This window comes from Gymnoscopelus braueri (assembly GCF_963280865.1).
Source record: "Gymnoscopelus braueri genome assembly, chromosome: 24".
Lineage (NCBI taxonomy): Eukaryota > Metazoa > Chordata > Actinopteri > Myctophiformes > Myctophidae > Gymnoscopelus > Gymnoscopelus braueri.
In genome coordinates this window covers 11,901,917-11,924,940 of record NC_137626.1, presented here as the reverse complement: position 1 = coordinate 11,924,940, position 23,024 = coordinate 11,901,917, and the positions used below count along the sequence as shown (strand labels likewise).

At 41.1% G+C, this 23,024-nt stretch overlaps 1 protein-coding gene across 1 annotated transcript; it reads right to left on the bottom strand.

Moving 5' to 3' along the window:
- Positions 1-1,184: 1,184 nt before the first annotated feature.
- Positions 1,185-21,749, bottom strand: eed (embryonic ectoderm development; the record flags this gene model as incomplete). The annotated part of the gene is made up of 12 exons (XM_080422645.1): positions 1,185-3,282; positions 4,754-4,827; positions 7,387-7,545; positions 8,838-8,943; positions 9,418-9,551; positions 10,033-10,124; positions 11,753-11,834; positions 14,808-14,933; positions 17,002-17,067; positions 18,422-18,514; positions 19,509-19,661; positions 21,591-21,749. 12 exons carry the CDS (start codon positions 21,747-21,749, stop codon positions 3,156-3,158), a joined length of 1,371 nt encoding a protein of 456 aa, XP_080278771.1. The 3' UTR covers positions 1,185-3,155.
- Between the last annotated feature and the right edge of the window lie 1,275 nt (positions 21,750-23,024).

Sequence of the window (23,024 nt, the reverse complement as noted above, 5' to 3'; positions counted from 1 at the left end):
GATGCACAATTCAACATTTGACCAGTAGGGGAATCAGTAATGTCATCTCTACGGGCGCAACTCTTGCGCAATGTCTTAAAAACATGTAACCGGATGAGGACCGAGGCAAATTAAATACTTTCTTCAACTCGTTGGATAGCTTTTATGGTGCGCTAGAACTTAAAAAATCTGAGAATGGCGGAAAAGCTTTACTTTTTGGATACGATGTGCAGAAAGGGGTAAGAAACATGTAAAGTGGAAAATGTGCGACAATGTCCTGCTCAAACGGCAGAGGGAAACGAGGAACCTCATCTCGGAGCTATACAGCGGAGGGAGAGGTTCCGTCGGAGCTACTCATAGACGGAAAATGACCGTGCGAGGTCTACGTTTTAAAAGTTAAAAAAATAAACAAAACTATTTCGCTTCTCACCAAAACAAAGGCTGTTTTCTGTTGTTGAAAGTCTATTCTCCAGGATGGGAAGCCTCTCAGCACCCCACCTTCCCTGTATAATACACTTTTTTGGGGCAGAAAATACAATATGTCCGCCAGATTATTTCATTTGCTCCACTGCGCCCTCTACAGGTCTGGTCAATTGTAATTTATATTGACCAGATCTGTAGAGGGTGCAGTGGAGTAAAATACAATAATTTAATGTATAAAATCTTTTGAAAATAGCTGATCTACAAGGTCACAACGCCTCTTACCGTGACGCATTGTGAGCTTGTAGATCTGCTATTTTCAAATGGCTGAAATGTATATAAGTGGGTAATGTATGTTTTTTAATAATAATCAAAATCTACAAAGTAACAATAACTAAAGTTTTCAAATAATTGTAGTGGAGTAAAGTACAATATTTGCCTCCGAGATGTAGTGGCGTAGAAGTAAAGTAAAAGCACTGAAAACTGGAAATACTACAGTAAAGTAAAAATAACTATTAATTAAGTACAGTACTTGAGTAAATATACTTAGCTACTTTACACATCTGGAAATGCTTATTTCCAAGATCCAGTGTGCATGCCGTTTTCATGGTGTGGCTCTCCAAAAGGTCTAGTCGTCTACATGAGGGTCTGTGTGTGTGTGTATGTGTATCAGTGCCAAACTTTGTACGCACGGTGCCAGGAGGCCACAGAAGTACCTCCACTTCATCCCCGTTTTTTCTACTTGAGAATTCATATCACAAACAGCACATTAGAAACGCAACAGGTCATCTGTACAAAAAAAAAGACGTTTTTATTTCCATTCAAATTAAGCGACGGGGCAGGTGATTTAGCGAAAGCAAAAATACAACAAGGAAATCAAAGCACCTGGATCAACCCCGTTCACTTTTAGATTTTCTTGTTCACGTTTGGTCAATTTCAATTCCGACATTGTATTAGGATTAGGAAACACAAATAGCTGTATGCCACTTGGATTTGACTACAGCTCTCATAACATTTTAGTTGTTCCCCATTTCTTATCACTTCATCCTGCAATGTTTCGTCATTAACCCATTAAGACCTGGAGTCATTTTTAGATTTGAGCTAAAAAGCACTATTTTACACATTTGGCTATTCAAAAATAGCAGATCTACACCCGCGCTACGAGCTTGTAGATCTGCTATTTTTGAAAAATCGCGAAAATGTGTGCAAATCTTTGAATATATATTGTTTTAACATTTTAAACTATATTCTTTGCTTCTGGGGGGGTCCCTGGAACAAAACATTTTAAGATGGGGGTCGGCGGGCCAAATACATATCATTTTGGGGGGTCCTTGACATGAAAAAGTTTGAGCACCACTGATATAGAAACAACGTTTTTTCAGAAAAGTGTTGAAATTTAGAAGACATTTCTAGAATCGGCTTCAGGTCTTAAATGGGTTCACGTCAATCACCACCACCAATAATAGTTCTCACATGACATGTATAGAATAATGTCAACAAGAGAACGGTTTGAATAGCACTGGCAAAACTGAATAGCCGTTCCATATAAAAAACGGATTTTTGTTGTCGACTGCTTAGAAACTGCCTCCAAAATGGAGACCTCTAAACGAAAGGCACATTCTTAAAAATAGGACATTTTTAAATAATTCCCCGTTGCAAGTGTTTGGAGAAGTAACGTGCTAGTTTGTTGCAGCACATCTGGAAGGATGAATTGAACATGGCATCACTTGAGCCCTGGCGGACCAACAAAAAAAAACTCACATTGTGACACTGAGAGAGCTTGTTGATTGGGCTTTTCACGCTGTAGTTTTACAATTTTTGCCTATAATGACATGCCCCCCCCCCCCAAAAAAACGCAAGGTTTAACCCATTAACTCTCTTACTGACAGACTTATTTCTGGCTGCGTGCACCCACTGCCAGCAATTTTTCAAATTTCTGACCTTTTTCAAGTAGTCACAGAATATTTATCTCCAGTATGATCGATCCCCCTGATGGTTGCTAATCACTGAGGGCTTCACTGTGTGGTTTCATAAATGTCAACGACTCAACGGAGGCATCTGTGTCATTTTAGATTTCTTTGTCTATTCAAAAATAGCAGATATACAAGCTCATAGCGCTGCAATGAACTTGTAGATCTGCTATTTTTGAAAGAAAACGTGAAAGTTTTTGCAAATCTTTGAATATATATATATATATATATATATCCAACATTTGTAACTCACATCTTTGCTTCTGGGGATCCCTGGAGCAAAACATTTTGAGATGGGGGTCCGTGGCCAAATACATAATAAAAGTTTGAGAACCACTGATATAGAAACACAAAGTATTTTCTGAAAAGACATTTTGTAGAATCGGTCTCAGGCCTTAATGGGTTAAAGTGAGAGCGAGGAAAGTAAATCTCGACATGACATAGTTATGACATATACACTGAAAAAGCAAACTCCGGGGTCGTACGATCAAGATATTCAGGAATGTTTTAACAAAAACACAACATTTGTGTATTTTACACAAACTATCACATTTGCCGTGTCCACTTTTTTTTTTAGCACTGGCGATTGAAGATTCACCGTCCACCTGAGTAGGAAGCGTGGAAAATGTCGGTACATCTGCACGTCTTAAGGACCGAGCACCGAGCGTGGACAGTCGGGGGGGGGGGGGGGGGTTAGGGGGGAGGCAAAAGTCATCGGATACGTCTGGGGGGGTGGGGCGGGGGGGGGGGGGGGGGGGTGGGTGTTCGGGGTTCGCCCCAAAAACCTCAACGCTGCCGGTCCCAGCGCCAGATGGAGGCGTCGTCGCACACGGCGATCAGGATGCTGCTGTCTCGGCTGAAGCTGGTCTGCCGGATGGCCGACGTACATTTGGGCAGCGTCAGGGTGGTGCACCTGGGGAGAGAGGGGGACATGTTGGGTTCAACAACATGGGAGTGAGGCGTATTCATGGCTTAAAGCAAAATAATAAAACGTTATTTTTTTTGGGTGAACTATCGCCTGAATGTGGGATTTGTGAAACGGTGTGAAAGGAACGCCCCCCCCCCCCCCCCCCTCTTGTTAAAGCAAGAGTTACTAAAGGGCTGAGCCATGTCCATGTAGAATTGATGGACTGCCTTAAAGGACAACTTTGTTTTTTTACAACCAAGGTTTATATTTTAGCTTGTAATTAAAGTAAATAAAAGATGAGTGTTATTTTTTTTAAATTTACTGCTTTTGTAGTTTTAGCAATTTTCGCGATATTTTTTACAGTGGGCGGGGGCATTCTGTCCGGTGGCTAAATATGTATCTTTTACACAATAAAAAAGGTAGAGTGGTCTTTGATGGCCAGATGTGAGTTATTGGGGGCTAGAAGAGCTACTGAAAATAATAATAAAGAAATCACCGGGTTATTGTGTAAAAAAAGACATATTTAGCCACCGGACAGAATGCCCCCGCCCACTATAAAAAAAGATCGCGAAAATTGCTAAAACTATAGAAAGCAGTAAATTTAAATATTTTAACACTCATCTTTTATTTACTTTAATAACAATCTAAAACATAAACCTTGGTTGTAAAAAAACAAAGTTGTCCTTTAACTAGAACGGTCCTCCACAGAACACAGATCTCCGCCAGGCCGGGTTGTCTACCCAAGGCCCGCAAACTTTGGAAGTCAGTCATAGCCACTTGGAATGGGAAAAAATCTTGTGTCATGTCAATGAGCACTGGCACTGACTCTGCATATGGAGATTTGATACTTCAAGCAGACGCCTCATTAAAGGTGGGCTGATCCTGAGAGTATTGTATCCGTCACCATATCTGTGCAAACATATGGTCATGTATACATTTTTGTCATTTGAACAGAATATCTGTAAATGTGGAAAATTCATCGAACTGAGAAACTAAATATTGTGCATTGAAGACCTCTGTAAAAGCAATTAATTTCATGTCCTTTGTGGACATGGGGAAAAAAACTGAAGAAGTTTATTTGTATTTTTGTCCTAATATTTATATTTCTAATATTTATATATTTATTTTTCTTAATATTTAGGCATTGATTATATAACTATCATGTTTATTCTTATTTAAACTACGGTACTAGTCTTTGGGTGGATGTATGCACATGCATTGAGCCTGTCAGAAATTGCAATCGTGACAAGTATTGTTTTTAAAACATATTTTAGTGGTAGATCATGGCTTACATTTGGAAATAAAATGTGCTCTTGGGCTTGAAAAGGTTGGTTACCACTGGCCTACATGAACCCTGAAGAAGACCTACATTGTGTTGAAATGTTGATGAAATCAAAAAAGTTATTGCATCGTGGCTATGAGCTGCGCGACCTCTTTTCTTCAGCCATAATGCCACACCAGGAGGAGACTAACTTACTTGGCTTTGTGGGGGTCTTCAACTTCTAGGTCCCACACGTACAGCTTTCCCACCTGGTTGCCCAGAGCCAGCATCTGCAAGGCAGTTTGATGGGCATGGTCAGTCACCCATACACAGCATTAACCCACAACTGTGCCAGTGTGCTGTTAACACATCAAGTGCCAGAGGTTTATTAAAACAGGGTACATCTTAGTGCCAGCGTTCTTACCGTTTACGCTGATCCGTTTAGTGCTGTAGACGCCACGACGAGGATGTAAACCAAAGGGTGCGCACGATGGTCGAGGGTCCCGACTATCGCCTGGAACAATAACATTTCTAACGCGATCCGCCATTGCCGAGTGATCGCCCATCGAAAATGGCTTGTTTCCACCACGGAAAAAATATATGGATATAAAGGGTTTTTTCTCAAGATTCTATAGCAAGCTCACAACACGTCTGCTATTTTCAGAGCGCAACACCCGAGTGCACCCAAACATAAAATGACTTGTCATTTAGTTCTACTGGATCTCTTCTCCACTAGTCCCTCACTAACATTTTAGTCAAGTTTTTATTTGTTGACGAAATTGTCAATATATTTAGTCTTAGTTTTATTCATCATAGCTTAGTTTTTATTTAGTTTTCAGCAGTGAAAAAAGGTAGTCGACCAACATTTTTCGTCATGGGTTTAGTCGATGAAATCAACACTGGAGTCAAAAGGACAGAGAACAGGTCATACCGTTACATAGTTTGGGCATGTTCCATATTTTCTACGGATTATAGAACAGCGGCCAATCAGCGCAGCTCAAGTTCCACTGCACACTTAACTCTTTGCCTGCCATGGAGGCGTTAACACAGGGGTGGGCAACTTTATGATGAGAGGGCCACTATATTTCCACACTCACTCCAGAGGGCCACACTGCATATACTGTCGGGCCATTTTATGTCACACAAAAGTAGCAAAAATAGCCGATCACAAGCACAAAACGTCGTGGATAGTAACCCATGAAAAGATCTATTCTCTCCCTATCGGTTTACAACTCGGACGGCGCTGATTCGACTAGCAGACCATCGGCCGGTCGGCGCGGGAACTCGCGCCTGGAGCAATCGGGCGAGCCTCCCCGGCCTCAAGGTCTGCTGAGTCGGCGCACCTCTTGGCTAGCTTCATTATCCAACCTGTCATAGAATATTTCTCTCATATTATCCATTTTATTTTCAGCGCTCCTCAGCGTTCCCCTAGCGTAGCTTCCTGGTTGCTATGTTGGGGGGGAACAACAAAAGCCAGGTCCGCCTCGCATCAAAGCCCCGCCTCGCTCCGAAGCCCCGCGCCTAAAAAACGAGCATACCTTTCCAATTTCCCAACGAATGCCAATTTCCCTGTGACATATACACTTCACCCCGCAACGGTATTGCAGCTGACCTCCAAGCTCACATCCGCGCCGCGATGTGAGCTTGTATGTACGCATCTCGACGGGCAACACCTACGCACTCCTCATGCATTGAAGGAAGCATGAGCCCAGTTCAGGGCTCTACCCAGGCTGGCAGAGGGAGAGTAACGCCCAGGATTACAGCTTAGGCAATTGGCACTGGGCGAAAGAATGGGTAACAAAAACCATGGGATAAAAATGTTAGGGGTAAAGTTTGAGGGGATAAAGCTGCACGATCAAGCAGGCTTGGCTATTCAAAAATAGCAGATATACAAGAACTTGTAGATCTGCTATTTTTCAAAAATCTTGAAAATGTGTTCCGTTATCGTAAGAAGCACTCCCTCTGCGACTGGAGGAGGGGTTTGGAGGACAAATGCTTTGAGAATCGCTATAATAGATTACACACAGAACATAAACCAAGGTATACATTTCAAGAGCGAGAGATCACAGTAAACAGTAGGGGTGCCGATTAATTTCATAAAACGATACGATATTGGGCTCACGACATCGATACCATATATGGCACTTTTTTATTATGAAAATATATGGGGGGGAAAAAAAGCTTATGAAAATATACGGAGGGGGGAGCATATGCAAACATACTTCTGTTTTTGCATTATTATTATTGCAATTTTATTTATTTTTTTATCCAAAGCGGGACGATATATTTGCACACCCCTAGTAAACAGCCATCTTAACATCGTTCCTCCACACTGGGGGGAAAACAGCATCTGAAAGTTTGATGGGATGCATTTTTACACGCGAGTTCTGTGACCACTTTCACATTGCATCTAATGAGCGGCCGGATTCTTTTGGCCCCGGCCTGCGAGCGCATACTGGTTCTTATCAGTGTGACATTGTCTGGAAATGTGTCTATATTCTAACTTTGTGTGTTTTTTCCGTCAATTAATGCCCTACTTGATCACACAAAAGTATAAAAAATAGTAGATCCACAAGCCCGGAGCGCGGTGTGAAGCGGCGCATTTTGAGCTCGTCGATCTGCTGCTTTTGCCAGTTTTGAATTTCAAATCCTGAAAAGTAACCGTTTTGGACGTATGAGGTTTCCACCCGACAGAGATGATCCGTTAACTTAATGTGTTTATTAAATGCCATTTCCTTGTTTTTGTTAAGGTTATGGGTATCTGATAAATGAGCATTGCTGTTGCCCTCGGAGCCAATGCCCCGATCATAATCAATCTCTAAGGGAATACAGAGACAAAATACTTTTACCTTTTGCCAGAAGTCCATGGAAAAGCGCATGTACCAGATGTCACACTGGCTGTAGTCAAAGCGTCCCAGGATGGTGACATTGGACTCGTTTGGTTTGATTCGATCAATGTCGTCCTCCATCTTCCCCGGCTTCCAGCACACAATGGCATTTTCACATGACTGTAAGCGACATGACAAGGACGGACACGCGTGAGGAGAGAGCATATACTTCAAAATCCTGAGTGCTAATTCAACCAATTAAGACCGGGAGCGCATCAGTCTCATTTTAAGATGTCAAAAATAGCAGATCTACAAGCTCATAGCGCGGCACCAAGCTCATAGCGCAGCACTCGGTGCCGCGCTATGAGCTTGTGGATCTGCCATTTTTGGAAATAAATCTTGAAAAATGTGTGCAAATCTTTGAATGTTTTTTAAAGCGAGCATTTTTTACAAAAATCTTTGTTTCTGGGGGGATTCTACAAATATCTTCTAAATCCTAACAGTTAAAAAAATTAAAAACTTGTTGCTTTAATATCAGTGGTTCTCAAACTTTTTTCATGTCAAGGACCACCCAAAATGATATGCATTTGTCCGCGGACCCCCATCTCAAAATATTTTGTTCCAGGGACCCCCCCAGAAGCAAAGATTTTAGTTAAGACGTATGTATATTCAAAGATTTGCACACATATTCACGATTTCTTTTTCAAAAATAGCAGATCTACAATGAGCTTGTATATCTGCTATTTTTGAATAGCCAAAGAAATCTTCAGTGACACAGATTCGTTTCCCGGATTGAATGGGTTAAGTCAGACAAAATGGAACCCTATAGGTCTAATGGACCTATAGAATCTAATGGTTCCATTTGTACACTCCCGAATCTTTTAGCGCAAATAAAATGTCATTTTCACCAAAGTGAATGGTGGTTGTAATTGGTTTAGCTGCCCTTCCATGTAGGAATGGAGATCCTGTGGTCAAGTATGACACCTACTGGTCGACAAGAGGTATTGCATAGTCAAAACTCAAAATCCTCTGCTCAAATGAGCGGTTCACTTATGTCTCAACAGGAACAATTTAGGCATTAGTAGTGCAGGTTTTATTCAAATGTTCCAAAGTTCGATTCCAAAAGCACGATTAAAATCGTTAATCGCAATTATTAGTGTGATAATGAATGGTCAACGTAACACATTCACTGCCACAGGTTTTCTAAAACTGTAGCTGTAGCTTCTGCCAGCATTTTTAAGCATTCTGACTAATCTTTCAAGAACCACAGAATATTTATCTCCAGTATGATCGATCGCCTGATGGTTTGCTAATCACGGAGGGTTTCACCGTGCTTCCGCGAAGAGTTACGCGTAATTAAATTTGTTAAATTCCAAAATGGCCACCGTGTGAATATGGTCTATGGCAGGGAATGTGGTAAATCGGTAATCGCGACGGCCCCTGATCGGTACATCCCTGGTCGTGAGACTCACCTTGGACAGGATGAGGTCGCCCAGCCACCGCACACAGTCCACATAGTTCCTGTGGATGTCGCGCGTCGAGAAGTCCGGGAAGTGGATCTTCTGGGAGACGAAAGGCCTGGGGGACGGGGGACGGGACAGAACACGGGTCAACGTTCCTTGAAATGCCAACACATGGTCAATGAAACCATGTCTCTCTGAACCAGTGGTGGAAAAAGTACTGTTTTTTTGTCTTACTTAAGTAAAAGTATCAATACCACAATGTAGAAGTACTCTGTTACAAGTAAAAAGCCTGTGTTCAAAATGTTACTCGAGCAAAAGTACAAAAGTATTGGCATCACAGTGTACTTAAAGTACCAAAAGTAAAAGCACTGAAATGTTTGAAAATAGCAGATCTACATCGGCTACATCTACATCCATCGGCTGTTTTCAAATAGCCTATCTATAAAATAGGGTTAATGTACGTTATATAACTTAATTATTTATATCCGCAAAGTAACTAAAGTTTTCAAATAATTGTAGTGGAGTAAAAGTACAATAGTTGTCTCTAAGATAGTAGTGGCGTGAAACGAAATCGACACCGCTGCGATACCTGTTGGTCTTGGAGGGGTTGTACTCGTACGACCCTCGGATGGCTCTCTGCATCCTCTCAGAGTTGATCCTCCACAGTTTCAGAGAGTGGTCCATTCCACAGGACATGATCTTGTCGCCCAACAGGTCAAAGTCCTGTCAGCCCACACAAGACGTCTCATTAAATAACAATCATAACAATGGCAATGATTTTTTAAAGATCAGCAGATCTACAAGTTCATAGCGCGGGAGTGCCGCGCTTCTGTTTTTTGCCAAAAACAGCAGATCTACACTCTGGCCTAAAGATGGCTTTGCACTAGGGTATAGCATCAGAAGACTGGTATACCTTCGGTGTACCATGGCATAATTCCTAACTACACCAGTCTTCTGCCATCAGCCTCGCGCTGCGAGGCGTTGTGAGCTTGTAGATCTGCTATTTTTGGCAAAGAGGTATAGGTGTAGAGGGAAAATAGAGCTGACCCAAGTAAAATAAAAAAGGTTAATCTGAAACACAATTTTATACAATATAGAGGGGGGTCAACTGCTTCATCTCTCTCTCTCAGCTAAAAGGTCCTTGACCTGAAAAGGTTGAAGACCCCTGTGATAAAAGTATTCAATCAAAATCAGAAATACTCACTGCACTCAACACCTCATCTCGATGGCCCTCGACTCCTCCGAATATAGCCACCAGCGTGTCTGTGTGGATGTTCCACAGACGAAGGGCGTGATCTGAGCAAACGGGGGGGGGGGGGGGAAAGAAAGAGAGTACAAAGACAGAATGAAAAGGAGATCAGTGGTGGGTATTATTAACCAATTAAGACCGGGAAGGAAACGTCCATCCGTGTAATTTTCGATTTCTTTGGCTATTCAAAAATAGCAGATATACAAGCTCATAGCGCTATGAGCTCGTAGAGCTGCCATTTCTGAAAAAGATTTATCGTGAAAATGTGTGCACATCTTTGAATACATACATTTTTAAATCAAATCTTTGCTTCTGGGGGGGGGGGGGTCCCTGGAACAAAACATTTTGAGATGGGGGTCCGCGTACAAATACGTATCATTTTGGGGGTCCTTGACATGAAAAAGTTATAGCAACGTAAGTTTTTTCAAAAAAGAAAAACTGTTAGAATTTAGAAGACATTTGTAGAATCCCCAGAAGCAAAGATTTGAGTTAAAAATGTTCGCTTAAAAAATTAGGGGTGTGCCGATATATCGTCCCGCGATATATCGTCCCGCGATATATCGCGATACGTTTTCGTGACGATATGTATCGTTTTGGGAAGAAAAAACATAGTTCAATTTTTTTTTACAATAATAATAATCAGGCATGCAAACAGCCCCGAGGTGAAAAGGGTGACAACATGTTTTTTTCGGGTCAGGTGTCACACTATTGCCCTATTTGGATTCAAAACGGCTATTGTAGCTGAAAAGCTACAAGTTCGCGTCTGAATAATGCAAAAACAGAATTATTTGTTTGCATTTTTTCTCCCCCATATATTTTCATAATAAAAAAGTGCGTATCGTATCGAAATCGTATCGAGGTTGTGAGCCAAATATCGTATCGTATCGTTTGGTGAAATTAGTGTATCAGCACACCCCTATTAAAAATGTATATATATATATATATTCAAAGATTTTCACAAATGTACACGATTTTTCAAAAATGGCAGATCTACAAGCTCATAGCGTGGCACTCGGTGCAGGTTGTCCTGAAGAGAGGATTAACTTTTGGTTCTAAAAAGGTCAAACGACAAGGTCACAAAAAAATTACTCACTCATATCTAAAGGCAGCGGTGTAACGTAACTAAGTACATGTACTCAAGTACTGTACTTAAGTACAATTTTTAGATATTTTAACTTTACTGGAGTATTTCCAATTGTCAATACTTTTATCTCTACTCCACTACATCTCGGAGGCAAATATTGTACTTTTACTCCACTACAATTATTTGAAAACGTTAGTTACTAGTTACTTTGTAGATATAAATGATTACATTATAAAACGTATATTAACCACTTTAGCCCAATTTTATACCTAGGCTATTTGAAAACAGACGCAACACGTTGTGAGCTTGTAGATCTGCTATTTTCAAACATTTGAGTACTTTTACTTTTGGTACTTTAAGTACATTTTGATACCAATACCTTTGTACTTTTACTCAAGTACTTTTACTTGTAACAGAGTACTTCTACATTGCAGTATTGATAGAGTACTTCTACATTGCAGTATTGATACTTTTACTTGAGTAAAACATTTGAGTACTTTTTCACTGCTCATAACTAAAGGTGGAAATTGAATATCTTGGCAATTTTGGCAGAGGTGCAATCTTTATAGTTTTTGGAGACAGGTAACCTACCTTTACTGACAGACAGCAGAAGATTTGGATCCCTAGGATGAAACTTGAGCTCGTTGATGGCATTCCCGTGACCCACATAATGCTACACAAGACAAGACAAGACAGAAAAAGACCACTTATAGACAAGGTTGCCAGATCTGCTTATTATAATTTCCCAGCAAGATTTTATTTGAAAATAGGCGATCTACAAGCTCGAGCTTGTAGATCTGCTATTTTCAAATGGCTGATGTACATGTTAAAGTACTCATGTGGCCCATAGTCGCTTCTTTTGGGCTGGTTTTCCTAGACCTGGTTGCTTGTTTCTCTCACAGAATCTGGCAACACTGCTTATAGACTTGCCCATAAAATAAAATGTTTTCAGCAGTTTTGGGAAGATGTTCATTATTCATCCGACAAAGACGGCAATTAAAGGACGACTTCACCCATTTTCAACCTATCTTCATATAATTGGTCCTCACTAATGCTCATGATAAAATGGTATCATTTTTCTCTACTCGGTCTGTGTCTCAGAGGAGGGCTGCGGAATGTTCAGAATCCCGTCTACCAGTGACATCATTGATGGGGAATCCAAGCTAATAGAAACGGCAGACTTTCTATTCCCGGAAAGTTGCAATCCAATAACAGAAGCCATTGTTCTCGCGTTAATACAAATCTAAATAAAAAATTTGAAATCTTGTTGGGAGGGGAAAAAAACCTGCTTAACGATGTCACTGGTTTCAGTGATGTCATCAGAGTCACTGATGGCAGAAGACTGGTGTAGTTAGGAATTATGCCACGGTACACCGAAGGTATACCAGTCTTCTGATGCTATACCCTAGTGCAAAGACATCTTTAGGCCAGAGTGTCATGCTACTGTATACCCTAGAGTCCATCGCCATCTTCTGGCTAAAATAATTATTTCACTGCCTTCAGTGGAAACTCCCCCACAGCCCTCTGAAAATAAAAGGTAGGGTAAGTGATTTTCTTTCGTTAAAATAAGTGTTAAATAGCACTATATTCGGATACTACTCATTGCTATAGAGTGTTTGTTCAGTAAAAGGACTCTCCTTGTCTCTCCAGCTCTTTATAAAACAGAAAATGCATTTTAGTTTCAGTTTCAGTTTCATTTCCAATTTTATCCAATCAGGATAGAGAACTCAATCAGGATATAGATTAAACAAGTGAAATTGCAAGTGATGACACTACGAAATGAGCAGGCAAAATTGGAACTGGAACACTATAAAAATGAAGCTTAAAATGGGTACTTTCTCCTGATTGGCTGAGATTTTGACACCTACCGGAAAATGTATTTTCTGTTTATTAAAGAGCTGGAGAGACGGGGAGACTCCTGTTACTGAGCAAACACTCTATAGCAATGATTACTATCAGAATATAGTGCTTTAACCTTTTAACAAAATACTTTTTGTTTTAACCCAAAAATATCACTTACCCTACCTTAAACTAAATTTTTATATACTTTTTTTTTTTTTTTAAATCATTCTAATTTTGCTGGGTTGTTTATATACATTATTCTGTGGTCTGACAAAATGTGAATACATAATACTGCTTATATGCCTACTTCCTGTATATAGGCCTCCTTCCTGTTCACAGGAAAACGAGACAGGGTGGACTGCATAGATACAGAAACCCAGATACCTCATTGGCCTCTGCATTTCGTTGGAGCGACTGGTATCGCGGTCGCCATTTTAGAGGAGGAAAGCTACCATTCAAAGTGACCACTGGCCAATCACAGCGTGTTGACTACTGGCCAATCATAGCACGTCCAACTGACTTTTGCTGTGCGGCTGCCTCTTATGAAAAGACCCGCCCCCACCTTCCTCTGATTGGCCTATCGAACGCCCCCTTCTGTGACACACGCGGAAGCTTTCCTCCTCTAAAATTGCGCCCGAGATACCAATGCCTTAGAGCCGAAGGAGGCGTCTACCTTTATATGTCTATCCCATTAAAGGAGTAGTTCACCGAAAAAAAATCTTATTTTCTATCAATTGCACACCCCATGAAGCCTTGAATTCATGGATTTGTTTTTGTTGCATTCATAAGCTAATAATTTGATTCCCGTCTCCTACCGACTAGTGTATCCGGTAGGAGACACAAAGTAGTAGTTCGTCATCAAATTGTTGGCTTAGGAATGCGACAAAAACTAAAATAAATCCATGAATTCAAGGCTTTATGGGGTGTGCAATAGATAGAAAATAAGTATTTTTTTGGGTGAACTCCTCCTTTAACACATTGATTGCCAAGATCACATCGATGCGTTCTTTCAAATCCATCGCTTAAATGCCAGCAATTCAAAAGAATGCATTGATGCGTTCTTTTGAATTTTCATTGTTTAATCTGTGATCGCACGGCTCTGTTTATTTCTCATCAGCACTTTCGTTTTCCACTTACGTCACACTCACCCGGAGCCGGATGTAAAAAAAAAAATTCATTTCCGGGTCACATTGTTTTTCTCCGGTCATTTTCGGCCAGAATAGGGAAAAACACGTTTTTTCACACGGCATAAAAAACGAACGGACAGCTCAACTTCTATTTTCTTTGGTCCGGGTGACTAACAGTCATCGTCGTAGTGTATCACATCGTTTTCAGGCCGATCAGCGGATCAGGGATTGTCGAAAACATAACATCCGGTGAATGACAGGATATGACGTGGGCCTGTTTGGGAGGGGGCGAGCGAGGTGATCAATGTGTGGATTTGCTGCTCTCTACTGGTGGAACTGTCGTATGTGCTTAACACCACAATCAGAGAATTTATTTGAATGAAAAATTACAAAATTAAATAATTAAAAAACACACAAATTGCTGGCACAGGGGTGAGTACATTATGAATAAACTCTGGCAGTCAATGTGTTAAGACCTGGAACGCATCTGTGTCACTTTAGCTTTCTTTGGCCATTCAAAAATAGCAGATCTACAAGCTCATACGAGCTTGTAGATCTGCTATTTTTGAAAAATTGTGAAAAAATATTATTATTATTATTTTTTCAAAAAACTGTTAGGATTTAGAAAATGCTTCGAAGCGGCCTCAGGTCTATTAATGGTCTATGGTGGACTGTACCTTGATGCATTGCATGGTGATGTGGTTGATCACCCTGATGATTCCACGGGAGCCGGCTACGGCCAGCAGGGGGTGACTGGTGTTGGAGTCAAAGGTCCAGGCACACGTGTAGAAGTTCTCGTCGGCCTAATGTGCAGCCGTTAGTCAAGGAGATAGCACGTGCCAGTGGTGGGGGGAGAAGTACTCAAATGTCTTACTTAAAGGAGAATTTTGGACTAAAGTTTTCTTACCTTTTCTATGACGTTATGATATCTTAGGATGAATGGTACAGTAGAAAAATGTCATAACTCCACCCCTGAGCCGCCACAGCTTAAAAGGTGCGCGGATAGGCCTTAGGTTAGATCACATATTTTAATAGCTTTTTTTAAATATTTTTTTGGTGAGATCTGACGTTCATAGTGACAGAACACTGTCCAAAAAAAAAAAAAAAAAACGATGTCTCGCTAGACGAGATTGAAATCTCGAGATTTCAATCTCGTCTAGCGAGACTTTTTTTTTTTTTTTTTTTTTGTTGCATAGTGTTCTGTCACTATGAACGTCAGATCTCAAAAAAAAAAAAAAAAAAAAAAGCTATTAAAATTCATCCTAAGATATCATAACGTCATAGAAAAGGTAAGAAAACTTTAGTCCAAAATTCTCCTTTAAGTAAAAGTATCAATACTGCAATGTAGGAGTACTTGGTATCAAAATGTACTTAAAAGGGTAAGACCACTTTGGTATAGGTTTTGTAGTGACCTTGCCATGATGTAATGTTTTTTTAATAAAAATGCCAACTTCCTGTTGATTTTACTATTTGAAGATCCAGATCCGGATCCGCGGATCCAGTCCGGGTTTTCTTCCTAATAAAAATGCCAAAATCAACAGGAAGTTGACATTTTTATTTAGAAAATAAACAGTTCTGGGTTTGGTGATGTTCTATATCGTCTGAATCAACTTTGTTTGTGTTAGTTTATGGGCCTAAAAGAGTGACTTTGAGAGCCGTTTTTACCGTACAATGTGAGTCAATGAGGAGCATATTTTTTGAATTATCAATTTCTAAATCAGTGGAGCAATTATTTTTGATTTCTTGTCCCCCTTTGGAGTTACATCATGGCAAGGTAACTTACACAACCCAAACCTCTACCAAAGTGGTCTTGCCCTTTAAAGTACCAAAAGTAAAAGTAACTAAAATGTGTGAATAAACAGATCTACAAGCTCACAACGCGTCGCGAGGTATAAAACAGGGCTAAAGTGGTTAATACATGTTTTATACTGTAATCATTTATATATCTGCTAAGTAACTAGCAACTAAAGTTTTCAAACTTTAAAAGTACTTGAAAAGTTCAACTTAACCCCTTCAATCCAGGAACACATAGCTGTGTCATTTTTAGATTTTGAGCTATAAACATTATTTTATACTTGGGGCTATTCAAAAATAGCAGATCTACAAGCTCGTAGATAGGCTATTTTGTTTAAAAAAATCTTGAAAATGTGTGCAAATCTTTGGAATATATATCTTCTGGGGATTCTACAAATGTCTTCTAAATCCTAACAGTTTTTTTGGGTGAAAAAAAAACGTATGTTGCTATAATACCAGTGGTTCTCAAACTTTTTTCATGTCAAGGACCCCAAAAATGATATGCATTTGTCCGCGTATTTGTAGCAGATAGCGCAGCACCGAGTGCCGCTCCAGCTTGTAGATCTGCTATTTTTTTTTTTATCATGAACATTTGTGCAAATCTTTGAATATATATATTTTTTTCATTTGTAACTCAAATCGTTGCTTCTGGGGATTCTACAAATGTCTTCTAAATCCTAAATTTTTTTCCAGGGACGCCCCAGAAGCAAAAGCAAAAAAATTAAATAATAATTATATATATATACACACACACACACACACACACACTCAAAAGATTTGCACAGTTTCAGGATTTAAAAAAGCTAGCAGATCTACAAGCTCATAGCGCGGCACTCGGGTGCCGTGCTATGAGCTTGTAGATCTGCTATTTTTGAATAGCAAAAGCATAAAATAATGGTTAAAGTGGTTACACAGATGCGTTCCCGGTCTCAATGGGTTAAAGCTGACTGATCCAGTTGCCCTTTCATTCTACAGCATGCAGCACTACTGCTTAGGAAAGGGTGATAGATATGCAAATACAAGCTAAAAGTCAAGGAGCAAATGAACAAATGCAACACATTGAAGGGAAAAGGATACATCCGCATCCACGTAGGACTGCAGGAGTTTGATCTCCCCTTGAGAGTGGCATTCGTATAGCGTTACCTGGTGACGAAAAGACAAGTGCAGGTGATGGAAAAAGAGGGTTAACTTCTCACACGGTGAAGAGTTTATATCTTGGGGTCTTCAACAGGGGGTCCGGGACCCCTAGGGGGTCCTCAGAGTTACTACAGGGGGGTCCGCCAAATCTTTGTGTGATATGATTTTTTTACCTTAACCACCTTGAACCCTATAGCATCCCTTTTTCTGGGGAGAACTTTAGCCAAAGATAGCAGATCTACAAGCTCACAACGGTCTGGTCTTTACGTCCCGTTAAAACTCAGCAGAGTTCTCAAGGCCCATATCAGATGTATGCTATGAGTGGTGTGACGTAGAGCAGGGGTCTTCAACGTTTTCAGGCCAAGGACCCCCTAGCTGAGAGAGAGATGAAGCAGGGACCCCCCTCTATATTGGATAAAATTGTGTTTCAGATCTTTTTATTTTTTTATTAGTCTGCTATTTTTTCCCTCTACACCTATAGCCTCTTTGCCAAAAATAGCCGATCTACAAGCTCTCAACGCGAGGCGATGAGAGCTTGTAGATCAAGCTCTCAACGCGAGGCGATGAGAGCTTGTAGATCTGCTATTTTCGGCTAATGTTCCCCTCAGAAAAGGAATTCTAGGGTTCAAGTGGTTAATGTAAAAAAAACTAAATCCTATCACACAAAGATTTGGCGGACCCCCTATAGTAGCTCTGAGGACCCCCTAGGGGTCCCGGACCCCCTGTTGAAGACCCCTGACGTAGAGTTCTCAACGGGCCTGAAAATTAAGGCCCGGCGCTAACTGGGCCCTACTGGGCCGGCCCGAGGCTCGGCCCGAACAATTACCATACTTTTAGGCCCGAAAACCCGGAAAGGTGTCATTATGTGCTTAATATCTTCAAAGTCACGCATCCAACAAGCTTTGAACTGAGCAGATTGGACCTTCCGTTCCAGAGATAATGGCCAAAACATCGTGAAAACGGGCACTCGCCGATTTTCGATTGCGTTTTGGCCATTATCGCCCGTTTTTCTTTAATAACACGGGCTAGGGAGGTCGGACAGTGACAAACTAGATGCCCGACTAAAATTCACTTTGAGCTGCATCCAACACATCCACTACCATTTCTGTCGGCCTTACCGTTAGGCCGCTAGGGGCAGTTGAAATGTATTTTGTTTTTTTTTCCCCCCGCCCTTTTTTTTCTCCTCTTCTTCGCGGAACACGAGGCTCAGCCCGGCCCGACCAATTAGCATACATTTTGGGCCCGGCCCGGCAATGTCGGGTAGGGTCGGGTTCGGGCAGAATTTGAGAACTGTAGTGTGACGTGGTATCAGAAACCGTTAAGAAAAGGAATCCTTCTGCATGTCTTCGTCATTACTTACCCTGTTGCTGCCGACTGTGGCAAACACGAGGGGGTCTCCCTCTTTGCTGTGCCAGTTAAACTGGACACCAAACAGCGGCTGGCCATGATCCTCCTGAAGAAATCAACGCAAGATTTACATTACAGTCATTTAGCAGACGCTTATATCCAAAGCGACTTACAATAAGTGCATTCAACATGGGTAGGCAAGGAAACTACTAATCACCAGAAGTTGTAAGTGCATTCTCTTCTAAAACAAGCAACTAAGAGTATACCTAGCGCTAAGGTAAAAGTGCAATATATCAGCTACCTACTTTCTTAAACAGATGAGACAAATAGGGAAATCAAATGAGCAAGAGCTAAAACCACTAAGTGTATCGAAGAAAAGAAAGATCCAATAAAACAAGAGCTCGTACAACTAATTGACAACAAGTAGGCAAGGTAAAGAGGAAGGGTAGTGTTTCCTGAAGAGGTGGGTTTCCAGCCAAGATCATGAATGAAATACTATTACCGCTACAGTTCTGACCATGGTACTGTTTACTAGCTGCCTTTACTACATGAGCCCTAGTACCTATCCTGGGTATGTGTCATAATACGCAAACATTCTGTGAAGGATGTGTGAGGGGACTCGGTCAGGGAAGTATATAGGGTCCCACTGAGCATTTTTCGGGCTATTAGACGTCTAAAATACGTCTAAGGGCATAGTCGGCTATTATAGTCTAATAGCCGACTATGGCTCACTGGGGTCTAAGACAGTGGTTCTCAACCAGTGGTCCAGGGACCACCAGTGGTACTTGGGGGGGGGGGGGGGGGGGGGGGGGGGGGTACCAGGGGGTCCCCAGCGAAATTAGTTAACATAGTGTCACAATCATATTTTAATTAACCACTTAGCTTTGGCTATTCAAAAATAGCAGATCTACAAGCTCACAGCGCGGCACCGAGTGCGGGGAAGAAGAAAAAACGCGACCCAAGTAGGATGCGTAAATTACGTCAGACTTCGGTGCTCTATAGAGGCTATAGCTAAAAATTAATGGGTTCATCCTGTGACGGTGACATTTCCATCAGTCTCGTTAATAACGCAGAGATGTGACAAAGTTCGCTCCACTCACCCGCAGGCTGTTGACACACTTAAAAGAATATCGGCACTTCTTGGACTTCCACTTGCCCTTGCCCCAGCTCTTCCTGCCCGGCGCGTTGGCCGTGTTGGTGGGGGTGTCCGGGCGCTCCACGTTCGTCCCGCTCTCGACGCTGATGGCGTCGTCCTGCGAAAATATGACGATCGTCAAAGCTGGTGTTAGAATGGTTTTTATTTACAAGTCTTGTAGTTGACGTTTGTTTAGGCGTAAACCATTAGAAAGCAAGGCACCCATTCATTTAGTATTATTTGTAGTATTTATTTAGAGCAGGGGTATTTAGAGCAAATCTTTGTGTGATATGATTATTTTTTTTTACCTTAACCACTTGAACCCTAGCATCCCTTTTTCTGAGGAGAACTGTAGCCAAAAAAAATCTACCAGCTCACGCCGCCTCGCAGCGCGAGGCGTTGTGAGCTTGTAGATCTGCTATTTTTGGCAAAGAGGTATAGGTGTAGAGGGAAAAAAGGGTAGACCAAGTAAACAAAAAAAGGTTTAATCTAAAACACAATTTTATACAATATGTAGTGGGGGTCCCTGCTTCATCCCTCTCTCAGCTAGGGGGTCCTTGGCCTGAAAACATTGAAGACCCCTGGCCTATACCTCAATAAAGAGGTATAGGGCCTAGGTGTAAAAAGGGGAAAAGGGGCAGACCAAGTAAAAATAAATAAGAAGAAGTTTAATCTGAATAACAATTTTATACAACAGAGGGGGTCCCTGCTTCATTCCTCTCTCTCAGCTAGGGGGTCCTTGGCCTGAAAGAGTTAAAAACCCTGATTTAGAGTATTATTAAGTATTGTTTTTAGAATTATTTAGTATTATTTGTAGTTTATTTAGTATTATTTGTAGTATTATTTGGCATCACTGCTAGCACTAGCTAGGGTAACATTTGCAACCCCGTTGTAGCCGGGGAAGCTAGCCGGCTGCTACAAAGAACAGATCTACAAGCTACCAACGCGTCACGCAGCAACGCGCTGATAGCTTCTAGATCTGTTCTTTTTTGGGGGGCCAGCGACACGGTGTTGCCAGATTTTGCGAGAGTAATAAGCAAACCATGTCTAGGAAAACAAATAAGCAACTACACTTTAGAAACAAGGCCCAAAAAAAACACAACTACCAATATTTACAAGCTACTTTACAGAAATAACAAGCCCAAAGTCACTTATAATCAGTGGTGAGAAGTAAATAAGTACATTTACTCAAGTACTGTACTTAATACACTTTTTGGGGCAGAAAATAAACCGCCAGATGGAAGTTATTGTATGTGCTCCACTGCGCCCTCTACAGGTGTGGTTAACGGTAATTTATATTGATCTGGATCTGTAGAGGGCGCAGTGGAATAAACCCAATAATCTACATCTGCTGGTCATAATACATGTTCTGCCCAAAAAGCGTATTATACGGAGAAGGTGGGGTGCTGAGAGGCTTCCCATCGTGGATAATAGACTTTCAACAACACAAAACAGCCTTTGTTTCGGTGAGTAGCGAAATAGTGTTGTTCATTTTTCACTAAAGACGGAGACCTCGCAACAAGGCAGTGGAATTTTCCATCTACGAGCAGTGTTGCCAGGTTCCGTGAGAGACACAAGCAACCAGGTCTAGGAAAAACAAGCCCCAAAAGAAGCGGAGTGGGCCACCCACACACGAGCACTTTAAACCTATACATCGGGCTATTTGAAAATAGCAGATCTACAGGCTCACAACGCGTCCTGTGAGCTTGTAGATCTGCCATGTTCAAATAAAATCTTTGGGGGAACTTATAACAAGCAGACCTGGCAACGCTGTCTATGAGCAAGAGCATTGTGCCTGGCGGAGCGTTCAGAGCAGAGCCGTAAGAGAGTTACGACACTAGCGTTGACTCCCATAGTAAGAATGGAATGCGGAAGTGCTCCGTCTATCTCAATGAGATAGTTCCGACGTTTGGAACTATAGCCCTTAGCGAGCCGCTTAGCGACGAGATCAAAGCGTGTCGTTACTCTCTCTCTTCTACACTCTGGTTCAGAGAGAATAACTCACTAATAACTGCTCTGGATCAGGGCTTTAAAGAAACCCTCTTACATTGTCGTCTCCGGACAGATCCGGGTTGCTGTTCTCGTCGCTGCTCAGCTTCTGTTTCTTGGCGCTGGGCTGCATCGTTTCTTTTCCCGCCGCGGCTGGCTGTTGATGTTGTTGAGACGCGGGAGGAGGACACTCCGACATGTTCTTATTCTCCCTCATTTTGACTGCAAGCTCCGCCTCTTCCGCTTCCATACGGCTATAAAAACTAAAACAAATAAACTACTACTTCCGTGCCTTGTTTCCAAACCAAACTGGCCAACCATGGGCGTAGGGCGACATCTAGTGGCTGAATGCTGAATCAAAATGTAAGGACACCTTTTTGTTTTTGTCTGGACTGGACAGTGGACACGTTGTTGAAGCAGATTTAATATAATATTCTGAAATTTAAATTTCCCCCAAACATAAATGACCAAATCCTACCACAATTAACTTTGAGGTATTTTTTACTTTACTAGAGCATTTCCAATTGTCTATACTTTTACTTCTACTCCACTACATCTCAGAGGCAAATATTGTTCTTTTACTCCACTACAATTATTTGAAAACTTTAGTGACTAGTTACTTTGCAGATATACATTATTAAATTATAAAACATACATTAACCACTTCTGCCCTATTGTTTACTCCTAGGCTATTTGAAAATACCGATCTACAAGCTCAGTATCTACAAGCTCATCTACGCGTTGTCAGCTTGTAGATTTTCAAACATTTTAGTACTTTTACTTTTGATACTTTAAGTACATTTTTATACCAATACTTTTGCACTTTTACTCAACTACATTTTGAATTCCAGACTTTCACTTGTAACAGAGTACTTCTACATTGCAGTATTGATACTTTTTACTTAAGTAAAACATTTGCGTACTTTTTCCACCACTGCCAGCTATATAGCTATCATGGTAATAATAATAAAAATGTGTCCTGAGTTGTTGTTGTTGGACTGTATTGAACTGGAAACCTTCCAGTTCCCACACAGCCACTTCACCTCCCGAGCCACTCCCAAAGCTACTTTGTTTGGATGGAGAGAGTCAATGGCACAATGCAAGGTTTCCATGCAACAACCCTTGCGGAAATGAAAACGTAGACCATACATGGGCAACTGGCGGCCCGAGGGCCACATGCTGCCCCCACCTTCACTTAATGCGGCCCGCAGGTTAATATCAGAACACTGATTATATTATTGATTTCAGCTGTTTACTATTCCAAACATGCAAACATGACTCACTTTAATTACTTCAGTCTATATTAGTAGCTTAGTGACTAGTATTACAATTATATTGTCTTTTTTATGTCCAATGTATTTGTATTTAAGTTCAAAAAGTTAACATAAGTATAACTAAATGCATTTGAAATGAAATAAAAATGTTCCTTTTCAGGATTCCCATTAAAAAAATAGCAAAAATCTACAAGCTCAAAACGCGTCGCACCTACTTT